This window comes from Bos taurus, chromosome 11, assembly GCF_002263795.3.
Source record: "Bos taurus isolate L1 Dominette 01449 registration number 42190680 breed Hereford chromosome 11, ARS-UCD2.0, whole genome shotgun sequence".
NCBI classification, from domain to species: Eukaryota; Metazoa; Chordata; class Mammalia; order Artiodactyla; family Bovidae; genus Bos; species Bos taurus.
The window spans coordinates 24,886,117-24,909,311 of record NC_037338.1 but is presented as its reverse complement, the minus strand read 5'-3'; the positions used below and the strand labels follow the sequence as shown (position 1 = coordinate 24,909,311).

Sequence of the window (23,195 nt, the reverse complement as noted above, 5' to 3'; positions counted from 1 at the left end):
GCTTTTTCTAGTTGCCGTGAGCAGGGACCATTCTCTAGTTGAGGTGCATGGGCTTCTCATTGCAGAGCATAGGCCTCTGGAGTTGTGGCTTGAAGCCTCGGTAGTCCTGAGGTACATGGAATCTTCCTGGACCAGGGATTGAACCAGTGTCCCCTGCATTGGCAGGCGGATTCCCAGCCACTAGATCACCAGAGAAGTCCCACTAAACTACTAATAAGCAGAGACGAAGCCTTGGGACTCCAGGAGAGAATTTTGATGTTTCATTTATCAAGTAGTTATCTTGAATCATGATAGCTCTAATGATAGCTCCACCACCACCCAGGACCTGGGTTCTTTCTACCTTGCTGTTCACCTTCATTAGCTCATTGTCTCAAGGTCCAAGACGGCTGTTAGAATTTCATGCAACACTTCCAGTTGTACATAATAGACACAGTTTTTAAAAAGTGTATAAGCAAGATAAAAGTGCATAAGTTGGTATTTCTCTCAATTTTTTTTTCTTTAAGAGAAAGTTCTGGGACTTCTCTGACAGTCCAGTGGTTAAGATTCCTCGCTTCCACTGCAAGGGGCACAGGTTTGATGTTCTGGTCCAGGAAATAAGATGCCACATGTTATGGGACAGCAGCAGCAGCAGCAGCAAGCCCATATTCCACAGAAAAAGAGCCCTTGTGCTGCAACAAAGACCCAGCTTGGCCAAAATTTAAAAAAAAACAACTGTTTATCTAAAAAAGGCAAAACAAAACAGTTGAAAATGGTTGAGATACAAGAAGGCAGATGATCAGAGAAGGTAGGTGATTTTCCTAAGATCACACAGCTAACCATAGGTGAAGCCAGTATTCAAATCACCAGGTCTATCACCAGGTCTATCTACTAAAGCTAAACTCCTTTTACAAGAAAACTAGATAATTTCTTTGGCTGGCTGTAAAGATATGGGCTGCTTAAGGAAATGAGAGAGAGAAAGGGGTGAAGGGAGAGAGAAGAGAGAGATGTGGGACTGTTGAGAGAGCCCAAGAGTCATGGGAGTGTGGAGAGAGCCCAAGCTCATGGACGGATGGATCTTTAACATGTACTGATAGTAGTTGGACACTGCAAACTTTCTCTGAGAAAGCAACTGGCACTAACAAGCAGGAGGAAGTCTTGGGACTCCACGAGAGAATTTTGACATTTATCAAGATATGGCACTTTTTCTAAGAAAAAGAAAAATGGTTTGAAATACATAAGATTTAACTTCCAAGGAACATACTTTCTCTGGGCTCTTCCAGCTTGTATAATCTCTGTCTACCTACTACACCTTGGAGGTCAAGAGGACTTATGCCTTAAAGCATTCATAGCTGCATATGAACATGGTCTCAGGATCGCATCCAGTCATTCTCCTCTCAGTCTGAACATTAAAACACTTGTTTTCGGTAAAGAAGGGAAGGAAGGAAGAAAGGGAGTGAGAAAAAGAGAGGAAGTGGGGGAAGGAAGGGACAGATGGAATGACTAACAGGAGACATAGTTACGCAGGTCTCCTTTGTATGCTTCCAACACACTAAGCATGTTGCTGCCTCGGGGCCTTTGCACTTCTTCCCTGTTCTCCAGAAGTCCTCACACCTTACTCCTTTCCTTCACTGAGGTTTCTGCTAAAAGCAGAGGCCCTCCTTGACCACCCTATCTAAAAGGGTGCCTACCACTGTGATCCTGCTTTTTCTTCGCAGCACTCATCAGCAACTAATGTATTGGATGCTTACTTAAAGAAAATTATTACTAAATTTTATTTCACAGTTATAAGGAGCCGTTCTGGGTCTTCGTGGCTGCGTGGGCTTTTCTCTACTTGTGGTGCTCAGGCTTCTCATTGTGCTGGCTTCTCTCGCTGCAGAGCATGGACTCCAGGGTGCACAGGTTTCAGTAGCTGTGGCATGTGGACTCAGTAGCTGCAGCTCCCGGCTCTAGAACACAGGCTCAGTAGCTGTGGCACATGGGCTTAGCTGCCTTGAGGCATGTTGGGATATTCCCAGACTAGGGATCGAATCTGTGTCTCCTGCATTGGCAGGTGGATTCTTTACCACTGAGCCACCAGAGAAGCCCTGGCAGGTACTGTGTATATTTACTCTTTTTTTTTTTTTTGGTTGCACTGCATGGTTTATAGGATCTTAGTTCTTCGACCAGGGATTGAACCCAGGCCCTGGAAGTGAATTGCGAAGTCCTAACCAATGGACCCCCAGGGAATTCCCTGTTACTTCCTTTTTAATGTATCATGTCCTTTTCTCCACTCGAATATAAACTCCCAAGCTACAGAGACTTCATTTTGTTATACTTTCAGATAATAGAACAGCCCCTAGCACATAGAAATTTCTCTATAAACGTTACATAGAAGAATAAACAAAATGAACAAATCATAGTCCAGACATAATGGGGGTTTGGAAATAAATTCTAGCACAGGCCATCTTCCAGGGTGCCCAGAGTTGAGGGTGAACGTGGCTATCATTTGTCTGGATTCACAGAGCAAAGCACAATGAGTATTGGTAGGTCCAAGAGACAATGCATGGAATGTATCCCTCATCTTGGCAGGACCCTGGAGGCCTCCAGAGAAGTGTGGGACACAGGCAGAGCCATGAATCCTGGCCTCACCCAGAAGGGCAAACAACCAGCTATGGGACTTGGCAGCCACCCCTGCAACTGCCTTTCTCTGGGGCTGTGTCTGGGTGAAGGAGCTCCTGGGTATCAGACTGGTGTTCGTTCTGGGCAATGATTTCTAGGTCTGGATGGAGTTATCTGCCTGTGGACTTTTCAGGGGGCATTTGGAGTCCTGGGTACTCAGGTTACCTGGGAAAACATGGATTGACATGGCACTTTGTTATCCGTGGCAAAGGAGAGGTTAAATGTAGAAGTAACTGGACTCCATGCACCTGCCAGGCCTCACCCTCAAGAGACCCAAAAGGGCTTGCTGCTGCTGCTGCTGCTGCTAAGTCACTTCAGTCGTGTCCGACTCTGTGTGACCCCAGAGACCACAGCCCACTAGGCTCCCCCGTCCCTGGGATTCTCCAGGCAAGACACTGGAGTGGGTTGCCATTTCCTTCTCCAATGCATGAAAGTGAAAAGTGAAAGTGAAGTCGCTCAGTCGTGTCCGACTGTTAGCGACCCCATGGACTGCACCCTACCAGGCTCCTCCGTCCATGGGATTTTCCAGGCAAGAGTACTGGAGTGGGGTGCCATTGCCTTCTCCGCAAAAGAGCTTAGGCTTTGATAATTCAATTGTATGTTATAGAGTATTGGGGCCTTGAGGTTAAAAGTTGGCTTTTAGCTCCGGTAGGTGAATTTATTGCAAGTACCTCTTTCTTTTTTTTTTTTTTTCAAATAATAACCCCCCTCCCATTTTTTTTTCTCTTCCACCAATTTTAAGGCCTCAGTGCTTACAGATTCTGAGAGAATGTAGCACCACTGCAAGACTGGAGGCATCTATCTCTAGTATAAATTGTGGATCAGGGTCTTTGGGCATAGACTTAGGGATGAAGAGGGTCTTCAGTTCAGTTCAGTTTAGTTCAGTCACTCAGTCATGTCTGACTCTTTGCGACCCCATGAATTGCAGCACGCCAACCAACTCCTGGAGTTCATCTAAACTCAAGTCCATCGAGTCGGTGATGCCATCCAGCCATCTTATCCTGTCGTCCCCTTTTCCTCCTGCCCCCAATCCTTCTCAGCATCAGGGTCTTTTCCAATGAGTCAACTCTTTGCATGAGGTGGCCAAAGTATTGGAGTTTCAGCCTCAGCATCAGTCCTTCCAATGAACACCCAGACCTGGTCTCCTGTAGGATGGACTGGTTGGATATCCTTGCAGTCCAAGGGACTCTCAAGAGTCTTCTCCAACACCACAGTCCAAAAGCATCAATTCTTTGGCACTCAGCTTTCTTCACAGTCCAACTCTCACATCCATACATGACCACTGGAAAAACCATAGCCTTGACTAGACGGACGTTTCTTGGCAAAGTAATGTCTCTGCTTTTCAATATGCTATTTAGGTTGGTCATAACTTTTCTTCCAAGGAGTAAGCGTCTTTTAATTTCATGGCTGTAACCACCATCTGCAGTGATTTTGGAGCCCCAAAAAATAAAGTCTGACACTGTTTCCACTGTTTCTCCATCTATTTTCCATGAAGTGATAAGACCAGATGCCATGATCTTCGTTTTCTGAATGTTGAGCTTTAAGCTAACTTTTTCACTCTCCTCTTTCACTTTCATCAAGAGGCTCTTTAGTTCCTCTTCACTTTCTGTCATAAGGGTGGTGTCATCTGCATATCCGAGGTTATTGATATTTCTCCCAGCAATCTTGAGTCCAGTTTGTGCTTCTTCCAGCCCAGCATTTCTCATGATGTACTCTGCATAGAAGTTAAATAAGCAGGGTGACAATATACAGCCTTGACGTACTCCTTTTCCTATTTGGAACCATGTTGTTCCATGTTCCATGTCGAGTTCTAACTGTTGCTTCCTGAACTGCATATAGCTTTCTCAAGAGGCAGGTCAGGTGCTCTGGTATTCCCATCTCTTGAAGAATTTTCCACAGTTGATTGTGATCCACACAGTCAAAGGCTTTGGCATAGTCAATAAAGCAGAAATAGATGCTTTTCAGGAACTCTCTTGCTTTTTCAATGATCCAGCGCATGTTGGCAATTTGATCTCTGGTTCCTCTGCCTTTTCTAAAACCTGCTTGAACATCTGGAAGTTCATGGTTCATGTATTGCTGAAGCCTGGCTTGGAGAATTTTGAGCATTACTTTACTAGTGTGTGAAATGAGTGCAATTGTGTAGTGGTTTGAGGATTCTTTGGCATTGCCTTTCTTTGGGGTTGGAATGAAAACTGACCTTTTCCAGCCCTGTGGCCTCTGCTGAGTTTTCCAAATTTGCTGGCATGTTGAGTGCAGCACTTTCACAGCATCATCTTTCAGGATTTGAAATAGCTCAACTGGCATTCCATCACCTCCACTAGCTTTGTTTGTAGTGATGCTTTCTAAGGCCCACTTGACTTCACATTCCAGGATGTCTGGCTCTGGGTGAGTGATCACACTATTGTGATTATTTGGGTAGTGAGGATCTTTTTTGTACAGTTCTTCTGTGTATTCTTGCCACCTCTTCTTAATATCTTCTGCTTCTGTTACGTCCATACCATTTCTGTCCTTTATTGAGCCCATCTTTGCATGAAATGTTGCCTTGGTATCTCTAATTTTCTTGACGAGATCTCTGTCTTTCTCATTCTGTTGTTTTCCTCTATTTCTTTGCATTGATTGCTGAGGAAGGCTTTCTTATCTCTCCTTGCTATTCTTTGGAACTCTGCATTCAAATGGGAATATCTTTCCTTTTCTCCTTTGCTTTTCACTTTTCTTCTTTTCACAGCTATTTGTAAGGCCTCCCCAGACAGCCATTTTGCTTTTTTGCATTTCTTTTCCATGGGGATGGTCTTGATCCCTGTCTCCTGTACAATGTCACGAACCTCCGTCCATAGTTCATCAGGCAGTCTGTCTATCAGATCTAGTCCCTTAAATCTATTTCTCACTTCCACTGTATAATCATAAGGGATTTGATTTAGGTCATACCTGAATGGTCTAGTGGTTTTCCCTACTTTCTTCAATGTAAGTCTGAATTTGGCAATAAGGAGTTCATGATCTGAGCCACAGTCAGCTCCCAGTCTTAAACTTCCCCAAAATGATGGTTGCAACCATTCTGGGTGAATAGAAAGCTTTCCACCCACACCCACCCCCCTCCAGAAGACCAATCAAAGGGAAGTTGTAGGAAATAGAGGAATCAGATCAGAGATATAGTCCACCAAACCCAGGAACTGTTCTATGTCTTTGATGCCCTGCAGAGATTCCAATCTAGAACCATGATCACTTTCACTAGAGTCAGCATGCTCTGATTAAGGAAGTACCTTAGGCTGGCCACCTGAGGTCATGATAACACCGAATCTCTGTTAATGGAGAGGTGCTTGTATTAGTTTTGGGAGTGGGGGTTTCTAATGACTACTCAAAAGAGAATCCCCAAATTCAGTTGCTTAAAGAGCAAAGAAGCTGATTTCCCTCTTATATAACATCAGAGATGATGTGTGCAGAACGGCAGGTAACTCTGGTTTTTTCTTTTTTTGTAGGTAACTCTGCTTCTTGAGGTCATTTAGGGGCCAGGTTCTTTCCTCCTGTGGCTCTCCATCCACTATGTCTTACCTTATCTCCCTGGTTGAAGTGAGGTTTTTGTCTTCAAAGGAGCTTCTGCCTTCACCTGGCTGTGCTTGGACCAGAGGGATGAACGGAAGCTCTATCCAGTCTCTATTTTACCACTAAGATCACATCATGGCTTCGCGCCCTTTCCTAATTTGCCTTGTCCAGATTCCAGCAGCAGGGAGGGAAGATAAATCCCTGTGTCAGCCCACATCCTTTTTTTTTTTTTTTTTCTTTTTTGGTCACACTGCTTGGCTTGCAGGTTCCCTGAACAGGTCCTGAACCACTCCCAAACCGCTCCCACAATGAGAGCGTGCAGTCCTAACTACTGTACTACCAGGGAATTATTCTCCACCCCCACCCCACCCCCTCTTTTTTTTTTAAAAAACATTTAGCATTTTGAGGCCATGTTCAAGGAATATAGATTGAACAATGCACCCCTTTAGGAGAAAGATTGATTAAAAGATAATCTTTGTATCCTCAAATACCTGGAATCTAGCACGGTAACTACACATAAATGGTGCATATGTTGAACTTTGTGTTAATTAAGTTTCTTTTGGTTGCAAGAAAATATTATAGAGTTTAGTGGAAGGCTTCTTTAGAATTGAAATAAAGGAGCTAAGTAATCAAGTCTTGGAAAGAATAGGAACTAGCATAGCTTCAGAGACCTCGGCAGCTAGAGGTCATGGACACATTCTCTAGGGCAATAGTCTGGATTCAGCTCCCCAAGCCATCAGGCTTGATATTGATTCATTGAATGCTCCAGATTTGCAGGCAGGAGAACGTGACTGTTCCAGGCTGGACCAGCTGCCAACCCCTATCAGCGAACCCCAGCCAGGAATAGGGAGAAGAGACATGTACATGACCCCAGGGTGCCACCTAGGTATCGGATCTGTTTCCAGGGAAAGGAAAACTGTCACATGGATTATTATCCAAATACCTGACCACATCCTGGTTCAGGAAGCCTTAGAAGCTTCAGTTTGTCAAGTGCTGATGCCCAGCAGGGGCGATGCAGCAGCCAATGAGAAGGACAGGTTGGTTATTCAAAGTAGCTGAGCCTTGCAGGTGGTTTTGAGAATATGTATAAGTTTGGAACACACAATGGGCAGCGGTCATCTTGGTTGAGTCCCGGCTTGCCACTTTTATGCTTTACAACTTTCCCAGGAGGCTTTGGGAGGCACTCTGAAGGTTTGATAAACTCCCACCGTAAGTGTGGTCTATAGGCTTCTGGAGGAGTTTCTGCCTTCGCTGGCTGTGCTTAGACCAGAGGGATGAGTGGAGGCTCAGTCCAGTCTCTGTTTCACCAGTAAGACCACACAATGGCTTTCTGCCCTTTCCTAAGCCAGAAGCAGGGGACCTCTAGCTCTGGTTGCCTAGGTATCTTATTCCAGAGGGGCTGAACACTCCTTCCTGAAAGTGGGTGCCAAGAACATTATTCCAGAGCAGGCACAATACCAAGAGCCACAGCTCACCGGCCCCGACCCTCCCAGTGATGCGCAGTGTTCTGACTCTGTACTCTTGTAACAAACTGGACACACAAGTGTCTTATATCTGTACAGCGTAGCCCTTATGGTCCTATTGCATGCTGGAGTTAGGAAGGAAGCTAGCTGTAACTAGCTCCACCTACCTCCTCAAGTGGGTTTAAGAATAGGAAAAATACTCTGTTGGCCTCCATTACTCAGCTGGAAAGAGTACCACATTATCTATTGGTATAGGGAACTTGGACAGCTAGACTTGGCTGCCTTAGAAGGAATCGGGTGCAATTATCTGGCAACTAGCCAGCCTAGACAAAAGGCTTCACCAGTCTGACAAAAGGCTTCACAAACTGGTTTGAATAAATGAGAAAAGGGTTCCACCTGCTCTTGAGCTTCATTCTTCTGTGCGCCCTGGGTGCATGGCCCTTTGTAATGATATCTGGTGCCATTGGGCTCTACTCAATTTGGTAGTACAAGGCTCTGGAAAGGTTCTGGTTATCTATTACTGTGTAACAAATTAGTAATCCTAAAATTTAGTAACCCAAAATAACAGCTATTATCTCAGTTTTTGCTTTTTGGCCGTGCCACACGGCTTGAGGAATCTTAGTTCCCTGACCAAGGACTGAACCTGGGCCACCGCAATAAAAAGACTGAGTCCTAACTGCCGGACCACCAGGGAATCCCCAATTATTTCAGTTTCTGTGGTCAGGAATGTGGCCATGGCTTAGCTGGGTGCCTATGTATGGTCCAGAGTCTTTCACAAGGCTGCCGGCAGTTTGCTGGCTGAGGCTGCAGTCATTATGAGGTCCTACAAGGGGTAGGATCTGCCTTCAAGCTCACTCACGTGGCTGCTGACAGACCTCAGGTCCTCTCTGTTGGCTACAGACATCAGTTGCCAAAGCTAGGAGCTGAGATGTCTGGGTGGAGAGGCCAGGCAGAAGAGGAACCCAAGAATGAGGCTGAGCCAATAATAGAGGTGGCTTGAGATGGTAAAAAGTACAAAGGATTCGATGAGGCATGGAAGGATCAGCTTTGGGAAGCCTGTTTATAACATACAGATGTTCTCTCTCTTTTCTTAAATATATATATATTTTTAATGTGGACCATTTTTAAAGTGTTTATTGAATTTGTTACAACAACGCTACTGTTCTGTTTTAGCTTTTTGGCAATGAGGTATGTGGGGTCTTAGCTCCTCGACCAGGGATTGAGCCTGCACTCCCTGCATTGGAAGGTGAAGTCTCAACCACTGGACCATTAGGGAAGTACCACACAGATGTTCTCTTATGCTTACGGGTCAGAATCTTGAGGCATGAGGCTGTGCAGAACAGAGGCAGGTGGGTGGTGGTACAGTTACACATGATGGAAATAATGAGAGTCACTGATTTGTTCTGGGATAAGCTGATTTGTAGTGCTATGGAACTTCCAGAAGGAGATGTTCTCTGGATAATTGAAAAAGGATGGAAGATCTAAAGAGAGCCCGCATACGTAGAGTTGGGAACACAGCCTTGCGGGCAGAGGAGAAGCAGCAGCCATCAGGGTAAGCTGAGGAACAGTCAGATCCTTGGACAACTACAACCAGAAGTGTCTTAGACACTTAACTTCACCCTTTGAGACCTGTCTTGAACCTGCTACCCTGATTTGTGTCTACATTTCTTTTGAGTTCCACTGCGTTTTTTTTTTAAATAATAAACTTTACTTTTAGAACAGTTTTAGATTTACAGAAAAATTGAGACAGAAGTACAGAAAGTTTCCATATACCCACACTCAGTCCCTCCTATAATGACTAACTTACACCAGGCTGCTACATTTGTTATAGTTAATGAATCAATACAATGCATTGACTATCAGTCCATAGCTTATTCAGGTTTCTTTACTGTTTTAACCTAATGTCCTTTTTTCTGTCCCTGGATCCCATCCAGGGTACCACAGTACACTTAGTTGTCTTGTCTTCTTAAGTTCTTCTGGATATGACAGTTTCTCAGACTTGCCTTGTTTTTAGTGACCTTGACAGTTTTGAGGAATACTAGTCAGGTATTTTTAGAATGTCCCTCTATTGGGATTTGCCTGATGTTTTCCTCATGATTAGACTGAGGCTGTTAGTTTTGGGGAGAAAGACCATAGAAGTGAAGTTCTATTTTCATCAACCTAATATCGTCCATGATGTTGCTCTTGATCACCCGGCTGAAGTTGTTTGCCAGTTTCTTCCACCTACAGTTACTCTTTATTCCCACCTTTCTATACTGCATTCATTGGACAGCTGGCACTATGAGCAACCTACACTTAGGAAGCAAGAAGTTACCCTCTACCTCCTTTGCGGGTGGAGCACCTACACAAATTATTTAGGATTATTCTGCATGGGAGATATGTCTTTTCTCCCTATTTATTTATTTAATCAATCATTTGTTTATATTAGTATGGTCTATGGCAACCCATTCCAGTACTTTTGCCTAGAAAATCCCATGGACGGAGGAGCCTGGTGCAGGCTACTGTCCGTGGGGTCGCAAAGAGTCGGACGTGACTGAGAGATTTCAGTTCACTTCATGGATATTTATTGCATACTTTGGGTTATAATCCAGTATTACTTCATATTTTTTAATCAAATTGTTCTACCTCTGGCCATCGGAAGCTCTTTCAGTTTACTTTTCTGCTGCTTTTACATAGCACCATCTTTGTGATAGCCGTTTTAGTTTTGGGCTGTGCCGGATCTTCCCCGACCACATGGAACTTGTGCCTCTTTGCAGTGGGGGCTCGGAGTCTTAATCACTGGATCATCAGAGAAGTCCTTTGTGATTTTTAATACTTCCTTACTTTCTGGCAATTTATTGTGTGTATTTTCTGCCCAAGCCCTACAGTCAGCCATTTCTTCAAGGAGTCCTGATTCATGTTATTGGAGAATGGTATTAGAAACTAAGACTTCGGTACTGGGTGGGTTCAACTGTATTTTCGTCCTTCATTATTTCCTGACTTAAAGCGTACTATATGCATAAGCCTACTTTTGTTTCCATTTTGGCTTCTAATTTCTTCGTATACTTTGCTACCCACTGTCTCATTTGCTTTCTCTCTACATTTTATTTATTTAAAAAAATGTGGCTTTCCCATGCCGCTTTTGAAATCTTAGTTTCTCGAACAAGGATTGCACTGAATCCTAACCACTGGACCACCAGAGAATTCCCATCTCTCTACATTTTAAAGCTGTTTAAATGGGCTTTGGCTAGACTGATGTCCATGAAGAAGACTGAAGATTAGACTCTTCAATCACAATAACCGTTTCAAGTCCAGATATAAGATCTCATAGCCATTTTCTTCCTTCCTAATGTAAAGGTATTGCCATTTTGTAAATAAAACGATAACATTTGCCTTGAGTTTGTAAACCTGTAAAAATGAGAATTTTATAAAACCTTTGTTGGAGAAGGAGAGAGGGAGTCATGTAGACACCTAGAGAGCTGGGTTGGGTGTGACTCAACCAGAAAAGGCTTGAGTTTCACAAACATACGTCCATTCTCTGTGCTTAATGAAAAGCCTGGACTGAAAGAAAGGGGAGCAGTATTTATGGTGTTTTTAATAATTTATCTTTGCTGCTGCCACCCTGAAAGCATGGCCAAAAATTCCTCTCCCTTCAGTTTAACATAGACTGAACTTTTACAGAGAGTTTCTCAAAATACACACACACATACATACAGATGAAAAAGTATAGATTTTTTACAAACAGTATAGAAATAGTGAGCTGAGTACAATTTTCTTATCCTAAGATAGCCATAATTTGCCCAATTGTCATTACTGCAGACCTGGGGTTCTTAAAGCTTTCACTTCCTCCTCTCAGTCTGAGGTGCAGCAAAGAGGGCCAGGGTTGCTGGGTCTGAGGGGAGTCTGGGACCCTTCCGGGGCCTTCCTGGGCATGGGTCCCCATTTGCCTCTTGGACCAGCTTGGGATATCTGGCCCTCTCAAGGTTCTCCTAATTCCCAGCTCACTGACTCCAGGAGTCATCAATCATCTGGGCTTCAAGTCAGCTGGGTCTAATTTTTGAAATGTCCCTTCGGGTGGCCCTCTCCCTCTGCCCTGAAAGTTCTACCCTTTTCTCTATCCTATGTAGCTATCCAAAGAATACTTGTGAAGGTCCTGATAAGCCTGCTTATGCTCTTCCTTAGGCTGAATCTCTTGCTAGCTTTAAGTGTAGTGTCACGACTGGCCACTTGGCCTCTGGAGGCCATTGCCTTCTTTTTTAAAATATACTTTTAAAATGTTTTTATTTATTTTTGGTTGTGCTGGGTCTTTGTTGCACACGGGTTTTCTCTAGTTGCAGTGCACAGGTTTCTCATGCAGCAGCATGGGCTCTGGGGCACGTGGGCTTCAGTAGTTGCGGCAGGTGGGTTCCTGGGCTAGAGAGCACAGGCTCAATAGTTGTGATTCGTGGGCCTAGTTGCTCCATGGCATGTGCGATCTTCCCAGATCAGGGCTCGAACCTTTGTCTACTGCACTGGCAGGTGGATTTTTTTTTTTTTTTTTTTTTTTACCACTGAGCCTCCAGGGAAGCCCCTGGAGACCCCTGCCTTCTTAATTGAGAGTTCATCCCTTTTCCGTCATGCCGTCGCTGCTCTTTTCTTCCCGTGCCTTCCAGAGGTTCTCTCAGGAAGGTTCTTTTTTGAGCTTCTGAAATGCTCAGTTTTAATGATACTTGTTAAACCAAGAAGATTGACCTACTCATGTTCAATGACTACAAATCCTTTCTTAGTCAAGTTCTGAATAGGGACCACGTATTCCAAATAGTTTTCATTTTATCGCTTACAATCCTCCCAATCCCAATGGGCTTTTGCAGTATAAATCACTATAGTTTAACATCTAAAAAACACTTTAAACATCTGACAAGGTGCTTGCTAAGGCAGAGATAAAATGGCATATCCACTGAAAGGGTAGCTGAAAACACTAGCCTCTCCTACGTGCCCAGCTGATTATGTAGCAGGTGAGAAGCGAAGGTAGAATAAACAGTATTCTGGGGGGATCTCATGGTGACTGAGTCATATAATGTGGCAAAATTACTTGTATAATTGACATTTTTACAGTCTGGGAGAATTGTGTGGCACGATTAAAACTAGAGTTTTCTGGGACTTCCCTGGTGGTCCAGTGGTTAAGAAGCCATCTTTCAATGCAGGTGACCAGGGTTTGATCCCTGGTTGGGGAACTGAGATCCCACATGCCTCGGAGCAATTAAGCCCTTAAACAATTAAGCTCATGTGGTGCATCTAGAGAGCCTGCGTGCCACAACTAGAGAGTCTGCGTGCCACAAAAATGAAAGATCCCACACGATGCCATGAAGATCCTGAGTGCTGCCACTAAGACCTGATGCAGTCAAATAAATTACACACAAACAAAATACTAGAGTTTTCTTAAGGGTCCTATAAGTAAGGGGATGTCTCAATAGTGTGAATAATGTTTAATTTTCATGGAATATAAATGTCAACCTTGAGTTGGTTACTAGGGTGAAAGTACAATGAACTATAAATTGAAAGCCTTGACTAATGTTGATTCACTGGAAGTTGTATTCACAACTTCTCCCTTTCCATAGTACCTGTCAGTATTGAGATAGACCAGTAGTTCAGGCACTGACATTGTCAAAGTTAAAGGCACTCTCTATCTAGAGAAAAGAATGCCTTGTCATCATCAAAGGAAACATGGTAAACCTATTTTCTTCTTTCTTTGTAGATTTATGTGGACATTTGCTCTGCTGCCATTGTTCTTGCAGTTTCATCCATCACAATAGAAGCTAGTGAAAGGGTATAAAAAGCTCCTCGGTGTCTTTTGTCACAAAGATTTTTATTTGTGATTACTTTGCTCTGAAAAGGAAAAATCCTCCTTGGAAGATCTAAGGTACTAGCAAATCTTAAGCAGAGGGCAAGTTTCCTTGCAGGCAGAGGAAGGTCCTGTGGGGACAAGGTCCGAGGCTGCACGTCCACACAAGTACATGGAGTTAAAGCTGACACTTATTTCAGCATTTTTTTGCTGAGCCATAGGCTCTTTCTCTGACCGGGGCCTAAGACAGGCTTATACCAACCTAATTGCTTCGGCTTCAAACCTCCTTTTAAAACTGCAAATCTTCCAGATTTCAATACCTTTTAGCTTTCCACTAGGAGCGTTGTTGTTTTTTTTTTTGCTAACCTGTGAGAACATGTATCTCAGGGAAAACTGAGGCAAATGCCTGAGGTTTTTGCCATAGCAGGGTAATGGGATCACACACACCAGAATTGGACTATTTTATCTCCAGTTAAAAACTGGAGAAAAATAGTCTGTATTTTAAATCCTGTACCTTGGAGAAAAATGCAATTGCTGTTGAAGAGTATATCAATTATTAAGTGCGGAACCAATGCTATTTTGGTTGCATCTACAATAAGAAGATCATTTCCAGGAATATCATACGCTTCGCTTCAGTCAACCCCAGCCCCAATCTTTCCTCTGAGGCAGAAATAACAGCACTGAGCATAGAGATGGGGGGAGGTTGGATTGTGGGGCAGGGAATAGATTGTTACAGGGACAGAAGGCTAAGAACAGCAGGTGTTTTGGAAAGCTGACTCCTAAACCAGTTATTAATAATTTTGGTTCATTAGTGTTGATAAATGTAGCTCTCCTCCTTGTAGAATGGATAGAACACAGCAGGGAACTTTCCATTCATTTTGAAAATGTCTTTGATTTTTCCTGTGAGTAGAATCCTCTCTCAGGCTGTATGAATATGCCCTGTGACGCGACAGGGGGTAGAGTGCGGGAATCCCTTGCTTTCTACTCGGCCCTCCCACCTCCTTTCCCTCTAGGCTCAAGACCTGCTTTGCTGAGAAGCTTCACCTCCTGATCCTTAGCACCCAATCAGGCAGTTAGGTCTCTAGATGTCCATCTACCACCAGGACAGCAGCCTTTTAAATTTCTTTCCAAGTTTCCTATAGTCTGTGAGCCAAGACACACAGAACCGCCTAGATCCACATCCAATTCTTTCTGGACAGTTTATTTTTTTGGAAACAATTTTATTGAGATAGAATTCACAGTGAGCCCAATTAAAGTGTTTAATGCAATGGCAGACAGTTCTTCTTTGCTTGCAGACCTTGCTCTGCTTCCACATTCTTTCCTTCCTCTAAAGAGAAGTATGGGTGGATGGTGGAACCCAGATATGACTGGAGCTGATTCTAAGAACTTTTCTAACTAAAGCACCTGCTGGGTAAGGTATATAGGGACACCCAGTGACTCAAGGTTAGGGCTGGCTAAGTCAGCAGGGTTTCTGCAGGAATCTGGCATATGCTGTGGTCCAAGGGGAGAGCAGCGCCAAGATCTCTGCCAGGATGCCAACCATTTAACAAAATTGAAGTGGTTTTTCAGAAAGAGCCTGGATTTCTCAAGTTGGTCAACTCCAGCCTCACTATATGCATATACAGATACTGCCAGTTCAGCGCTCAGAGAACACTTATTTTAATCAGTAGTAATGGTCATTCATTCCTTCACTCAACAAATAGTTATTGAGCTCCAACAAGGAGACTGGCACTGTTGCAGGAGCTGGGGACACCACTGTTAACTAGACCCACAGTCCCTGCTCTCAAAAGGGGTGAGCAGAGTCTGGTAGAGTGACAGATGACAGACAGGAAACACGTGGATGAGCAAAGTGATTTTTTAAAAAAAGTAATAAGGGAGTAAAAAAATAGGTTGAGGGGATTTCCTGGCGGTCCAGTGGTTAGGATTTTATGCTTCCACTCTTGGGGCCCTGGGTTCAGTCCCTGATCAGGGAACTAAGATCTTGCAAGCCATGCGGGATCTGGGCAAAAATAAAATAAAAAAAAGAATCTTAAACAATATATAGGTTGATATGCTAGAATGGTGGTCAGAGAAGGCTTCTCTGAGGAAATGACATTTGAACTGACACTGGATTGACAAGAAGGCACAGGCCACATAATTCGCTGGAGTAGGATGTCCAGGCTGAGGGAACAGGGACATGGCCCCAGACGTAACTGAGCAGAGGCGGAGGCAGGACACAGCAAAGATGGGCCCAGCGAAAAAGAAAGCACTTGGTAACAGACTATGTGCTGAGATTTCATTTCTTCGTTTAACCGCTTAAAAAAAACAATTGAAAACATAATACTCTCAGTGGGGGCTTCCCTGGTGGCACAGTGGATAAGAATCCACCTGCCAACGCAGAGGACATGGATTCGATCTCTGGTCTGGGAAGATTCCACATGCCTTGGAGCTACTGAGCCCCAGATCTAGAACCCAAGAGCTGCAACTACTGAAACCCGTGCAGAGCCTGTGCTCTGCAACAAGAAAAGCCAAGCAATGAGAAACCCTTGCACCCCAATAAGAGTAGCACCCGCTACTAGAGAAAGCTCGCGTGTAGCAACAGAGACCCAGCGAAACCAAAAAATTAGCAAATAAAAAAAAATCCTTTCACTGGGCTAAAAAAGAAAAAAGACAGTGGGTTTACAATAACCAATAACCAGTAGGTCTCATTTCTACCTAATTTTTTCCCAGTCTTTTAACCAAGAAACAACCGCTCATATTGTATTTTATGTATCCTTTCAGAAATATTATAATGTATATACAAATACATCCATATCTATATGTCTTTAATATAAAGGGAATAATTTAGTTGCCAGTTTAGGAGCTAGGCTTTTTTGTTTAGCAATGTGGCTTAGAATTGATTCTATCTGAGTCTATATGAATAACAGTATTAAGTTCATGCTGCTGCTGCTAAGTCGCTTCAGTCGTGTCCGACTCTGTGCGACCCCATAGATGGCAGCCCACCAGGCTCCCCCGTGCCTGGGATTCTCCAGGTGAGAACACTGGAGTGGGTTGCCATTTCCTTCTCCAATGCAGGAAAGTGAAAAATGAAAGTGAAGTCGCTCAGTCGTGTCCTACTGTTAGCGACCCCATGGACTGCAGCCTACCAGGCTCCTCCGTCCATGGGATTCTCCAGGCAAGAGTACTGGAGTGGGGTGCCATTGCTCATGAATATGCCACTTATTTAAATAACCAAGGACATTGAGGCTGTTTCTAAACTTTTGCTATTGTAAACAATGCAGGGATCCTTGCCTGTATGTCTTTGTGAAATATGTGACTATATATGTAGGTTACGGAGAAGGCAATGGCACCCCACTCCAGTACTCTTGCCTGGAAAATCCATGGACAGAGGAGCCTGGTAGACTGCAGTCCATGGGGTCGCTAACAGTCGGACACGACTGAGCGACTTCACTTTCACTTTTCTCTTTCATGCATTGGAGAAGGAAATGGCAACCCACTCCAGCATTCTTGCCTGGAGAATCCCAGGGACAGGGGAGCCTGGTGAGCTGCCGTCTATGGGGTCACACAGAGTTGGACATGACTGAAGTGACTTAGCATAGCATAGCATAGCATATGCAGGTTAAACTCCTAGTGTTAAAATTGCTGGATCACTAGGTGCGTGCATTTAAAATTTTAACAGATGTGGTCAAATGTACCAAGTTTTTTTTTATACTCTGGAGAAACTGAAGGGATTCTTCATGACATATATTGTGAAAGAGTGCATTCAGGTCTAGTCTGAAGGAGTAACTGTCAACATTCACAAATAAGCTTAAATGAAGCTCAAGGTTTCAAAAAAATTTCTTAACTTTTTTTATTATGGAAAATTTCAAATAAATACAAAAAGGGAGACTAATAGACTGAGCCCTATCACCCAGCTTCAACAGTCAACTCATGGCCAATCTTATTTCATCTATGCTCCCAATCCGCTTGCCCCTGCCCTTGGTTATTATTTTGAAGCAAATAGCAGGCATTGTATCATCTCTCCCTTAAATATTTCAGGATATGAAAGTGACTTATTGAAGTCTAGTTATCTTGTAGAATGACCCACATTCAAGATTTGTCAGATAGCTCCCTCTGGTATCACCTAACTTGTTCTTCCCTTCCCAGGGGTGTCTGACGCTGGGTAGAGAGCCGAGTTGGTGATGAGCCAGCATGGGAGGCAAGACAGCCTGTAGAGACTTTGGGTTTCATTCCTGGGTCTGGTACTTACTAGGAGCTGTGGATCCTTGAGCTAGTCTAACTTCATGAAGCCTCATTTCCTTATCTGGAAAATGAGAGTAATAGTAAAAGTATTTTTGTGGAAAGCTGAGCTGGTGGTGGCAAGCAGAAAGAGCTCTTGGTCACAGTAAGACGTAAGAGACTTGAGGACTTCCCGGTGGTCCAGTGGTTAAGAATCCACCTTGCAATGCAGGGGACACAGGTTTGATTTTTGGCCTGGGAGCTAAGACCCCACATGCTGCAGGACAACTAAGCCCAAGCGTCACAACTACTGAGCCTACGTGCCAAAACTAGAGACCGTACGCAGTAACAAACAGCCCGTGGGCCACAGTGAAGAGCCAGAGCAGCCGAAAAAAAGAAAAAGAAGCAAGAGACCTGGAGTGATGGTGGGCAGAAGGGCCATCACATCCTAAAGTAACGTAGCAACAGAATGGGTGTGAGGGTTCAGTTTAGTTCGGTTCAGGTGCTCAGTCATGTCTGACTCTTTGTGACTCCATGGACTGTAGCCTACTGGGCTCTTCCATCCATGGAATTTTCTAGGTAAGAGTCCTGGAGTGGTTCGCCATTTCCTTCTCCAGGGGATCTTCCCGACCCAGGGATCAAACCTGGGTCTCCAGCATTGCAGGCAGACGCTTCACCATTTGAGCCACAATAGGCCACCCCAAAATGTGTCACTTTGGCATAAAGATTATTTTGAGTACTTAAAAATTCAGGTACAAAAAGGGTGCTCTGACCCTCCCCCTTTTCTTTCTAAAAGCAGGAGATAAAACTGCCATTTGAAAGATTGTCTTCCATATACCAGGAGGAAAGTACCATTCTTATCATCAAGGACAGAAGCTGAAGCTGAGAGAATTCTGTATAAATGTACTTTGTTAAGATAATTCTTATCTTCCTTTAGCCTTGCCATATATTTTAGTTACTTTTCTATCATTGCCTCTCTGTTCAACCTCATATAAAAGCATTTAGGTTCTGCCACCTCTGTGGGTCTTCATTTCCTTCTGGTGTTGATGTAAAATTTATAATAAGTAAATTTGCATGGTTTTCTCCTGTTAATCTGTCTTTATGTCAATCTAATTCTCAAGCTCAGTCAAAAACCCTGAGAGGGTAGAGGTAAAATTTTGCCTCCCACAAATGATTACACAGTGACTTTCTCAAGGCTGGACATTTAAAGAAGATAGTGTTCCTTTTGCTTGCATGAGAGCACAAAGTGTCATGGAGCAGAGAAAAAGGCAAGGACTTTGGCGTGGGACGGGGGTGAAACATCCCTTGGTAGTTTTTCATCTTTAAGAACAGGGTCTGTGTGGTGGGACAGTTCTGAGGGCAGTTTATTGAAAGCTGTGGCTGTCCCTTCTACAAGGGTAACTGTGCATAGTGGATGAAATCATAAGTGTCTTCCCCTTACATAAAATGAGAGACACTGGAAGGTTATGTGAAAGTTGCTCAGTCTTGACTCTTTGCAACCCCATGGAATTCTCCAGGCCAGAATACTGGAGTGGGTAGCCTTTCCCTCCTCCAGGGGATGTTCCCAACCCAGGGATAGAACCGGGGTCTCCTGCATTGCAGGAGGATTCTTTACCAGCTGAGCTACTGGGGAAGCCTGTGGAAGGTTATGTTTCCATTAAAAGAGCTGACTGTTTAAAGGATCCACTGTAGATGCTGAGAAATAAAATGGTGTAAACACAACCCCCTGAAAATAGAAATGAATGGCAGAGCCAGGGCTCTTTTTTTTTTTTTTTTTGAGTCAGGGCTTTTTAAGGCACAGTTGCTTAAGTAAGCTGCAAGGACCAGTGGTGCCCACAGGACATTTATAAAGCTTTGGGCAGGGTGTTGGGAGCCCTTTCTGTGTGACTTCCCCCAAAACTCGTATTACTTTCACTTTCCAGATGAGGAAATGAAGCTTCAAGAGGTGAGACCTGCTCAAGGACTCTGAACACAGCCAGTTGTGCAGTGCAAGGAGGAATTCATGTTCAGTCTAGACTCAGCAGTGGGTCACAACTTTTCACTGAAATGTTGATTGGGTTACTTTTTGTGATTGGTCACATTTTTAGATGAATCAATTCACTTGTCTGATCTGTGGAAGTGTGAAAGTGTTAACTGTTCAGCCATGTCCGACTCCTTGCAATTCCATGGACTGTAGCCCGCCAGGTTCCTCTGTCCATGGAATTTTCCAGGCAAGAATACTGGACTGGGTTGCCATTTCCTTATCCAGGGAATCTTCCCAATCCAGGAATTGAACCCAGGTCTCCTGCACTTCAAGCAGATTCCTTACTCTCTGACCCACTAGGGAAGCCCCTATCTGATTTGTATTTAATTATAATCCAGGAATGAAAATGAGCATGACCTGCTTGGGCTGGTAGAGGCATACACAAAGTGAGATTTTTTTTTTTTTCCCAGTGTCATGCACAGAGGCATATACCACTCTTGCATCATTTCATTTCATACCACCCCTTTGACGGAGCCATGTTATTGCCATTGTAAGAATGAGAAAATGGAGCCTTAAAGTCAGGGAATTTGTTCCAGGTCACTTAGCAAAAAAGTTGTGCAGCCAGGATATGAATCTAGAGATGGTCCTAAGAACCAGTGTGGACTTTATTTCCAGGCCAGTTTGTAATTGTAGAGATCCTTAGCCACTTTTGATTCTTGAACTGGGGAATGACTTAATGAAAATGAAGAAAAGGAAGAGCTGTTCAGTGGCATGATACAGGATTCACAGATGGAGGGAAGAACTGGAGTGCAGAGATCAGACAGGAAGTTGTGGCAGCCATGCAGGCCCTGGAGACCGAGGGTTTAGGGTTTGGAACTAGAAAACCTGGCTCCAGCCGTGTCTCCACCGGGATGCTGCTGGTGGGGAACCTTGGGCAAATTATAGCCACATTTCTGAAGCCTTGTTCCTCCTCCCCAAAAAAGGGGCTTATAAATTGACACAAGAAAATCTCTTTCAAACTTTAAAATTCTGCCTGATACCTGATGCAGTCTAAAGATTTACATATGAAGACCCTAAATATCATCTAGAATCCAGAGAAGAATATAAATGCAATAATTCTCAACAACAATGACGATATCAATTCTTAACATATTTTTTCAAGTACAGAGGAATAAAGTTGTTTTTAAGAATGCTTTTTAAACTAGATTATATTGAGACAAGCCAATCATTTCTGCATCTTGTTGTTTTCTTTGTTTAAGAAAATGACTTGGGTTATTGTTGCTGCAGTAGCAGTTGACGATATTAAAATCAAATAAGAATATTACTCTTGAAACAAATGAAGTGATTTAAACCTATCTGTCTAAGATATTTCATAAAAATATACCTAGGAGACACAAATTATACTGTCATCAAATTAATTGGTTTTCTAAGCTCAAATGTAATTTAAAATATGATATTTCCTCGACTGGTCCTATCAACAGACTTTAAAGGGATTTTAGAGAACATAGGAAATAAATATAGTAATGTTGAAGCAAATAATCAACAAAATAGTTGTTCTGTGTTCTGCTGCCTGTACAGCTTCTAAAAAGTATTTTTAACGACTCCCTCAGGAATCGGCTCTTGCTGGTGTGAAGCCAGGCTCTTCACTCCACTAGCAGCAGCAAACTTTTCTTCATCCTCATATTCTAGAACAAATCCATTTCCAAGCTGTACTGAGTCCTTAGTCTCAGTGTTTCTCAGAAATGAACCCTTCCGTATCTACAGAGATACAGGGGTGGGGTTCCCATTTCTTGGCTGCAGAAGTGCCTCCTCCTTAGGATAACCTAAGGGGCAAATGACTCTTCCTGAGATCAAGTCAGTTCTGTTCTTAAAACCTTCAGGGATCCCATTAGCTTCCTGGATGAAAGCTGACTTCTGTAGTGGAGATCCCCATGCTTTCAGCCAAGCAATGCGTTAGCTTTCTTTCAGGCTTTAATCCTCCACACCTGTGATTTTGCTATTAGACATGCTCTGCTCTTTCTCTCTACCAGTTCATGGCCATCACTTCTTTTGATTCTGTCTTGAAACATTTCCTTCAGGATGTTTTTCTAGTTTAGTAGCAGCTTAACAAGTAAACAACTCCCATTTTTGAGTTTTTAGTCACATTAAATGCTTTTAAGATAAATTACCAAGTCTAGATATAAAAAATTTAGAGATTTTCATTCTTTAAGAAATCACCCAACAAGGAACTATATTCAATATCTTGAAAATACTTTTAATGGAAAAAATCGTAAAATTTATATATACAATGTCTCTATATATTTATCTCTATATATCTGAATCACTTCGCTGTACGCCTGGAACATTGAAAATCAACTATGCTTCAATTAAAAAAAAAAAAAAAAAAGGGGCACAAAAAAACCAGCCAGAGTGATTTTACTTTGTGAGCACTCCAATTTTTAGGTCTCTGCGTTTTCGCTAAGAATCCACACTAGAATCAGAGAGCAAAATGACTCTTTCTGGTGACCTCTAGTGGGCACTAGATAACTCTACACAATTATGAAAAGTGAAGGGCAAAGTAAAACCCTTCCCAGCTAGGTGTACTCCGAAGTCAGATCACCACATCCCACCTCATCCCACCACACTCTTAATTTTTCTTCCAGTATGTTTTGCATTTAACAGTTTGCCTTACAACTCACCTGTTTCGCCTCTGGCGGGTACTGCGCGAGCAGGGCTGCCTGTGCCGGATGTCGTGTGAATTGCTTGAAGCAGTTTAAAATAATCCCTGCCCAGTGGAGCCCACTCCCAGGGCATCGAACAGTGCCCAGGGAAGTACCCTCCGCAGAGCCTGAAAGGGCTCTTCAAGCTCGAGGGCCGGTGCTGCAGCCGGCTCGGAGGTGCACAGGAGAAATTAAGACATTATGAAAAGGAGAATGCAGACGAAGGTCGGGCAAAATTCTGTTCTTGTCAGTGGCAAGACAATTCTCCCCAGACATTCATCCCACTCTACAGGGAGCGTCACGAGGGGGTCCAGGGGCGCTAGGCTTAGGCGCTCTCTTAGGACAGGCAACCCAGAAAGCGGGGGCTGGAGCCGCTCCTCCGAGAGAGGCGGCACCGAAGCTGGGTGCTGGGATGTGTGGCCGCCTTCGGAGCACGCGGTACGTGGGTCTCCGCGCCGGGAGAGGAAGGAACAAAGTCGGCAAGAAAAGAATTGCTGGGGTGCCTTCTCTTGAGAAATCCTGTGGGGCGGTCTCAGAAACCTAGCTGGGCTCCGGAGAGTTTCTGGAAAAAGCTCTCCCAGAGCCGTCTGTCCCCGCCCCTCAAATCCTGCACCCCAGTCCTTACTCCTCCTTACCCTCCTGCAGCCTCCTTTGGGGGGGGGCCGTTAAAAGGGCCCTTGGGGACTCCCCAAGTCATCCCGATGTTCCGGGGAGGGACGCGGTCACTGAGACCCCCAGGCTCGGGGCTTTTCTACCCCTTCCACTCGGGGCTCCAAGCTCGGCGCATCCCTGCTCTGCGGACCCCTCCCGGCCACTGCAGGCGAGAGCGGAGGGGGAGGACAGCGTCACGAGGCGGGGAGCCCGAGGTCCAGGGCGGGGCGCCGGGGAATCCCAGCCTG

General features: G+C 44.0%; 1 protein-coding gene across 3 annotated transcripts in view; it reads right to left on the bottom strand.

Annotated features, from left to right (window-relative positions):
• The window catches only part of MTA3 (metastasis associated 1 family member 3), a 212,957-nt gene extending 190,471 nt beyond the window's left edge, over positions 1 to 22,486 (bottom strand). For all 3 annotated transcript variants that reach the window (XR_003037047.2, XM_024998519.2, XM_024998520.2), the window contains exon 1: positions 22,276 to 22,486. Coding sequence is in view for 2 of the 3 variants with exons in the window: in XM_024998519.2 (XP_024854287.1) it covers positions 22,276 to 22,390 (115 nt within the window). In the remaining variant the exon portion in view is untranslated. The remainder of the gene's footprint in view (positions 1 to 22,275) is intronic.
• Between the last annotated feature and the right edge of the window lie 709 nt (positions 22,487 to 23,195).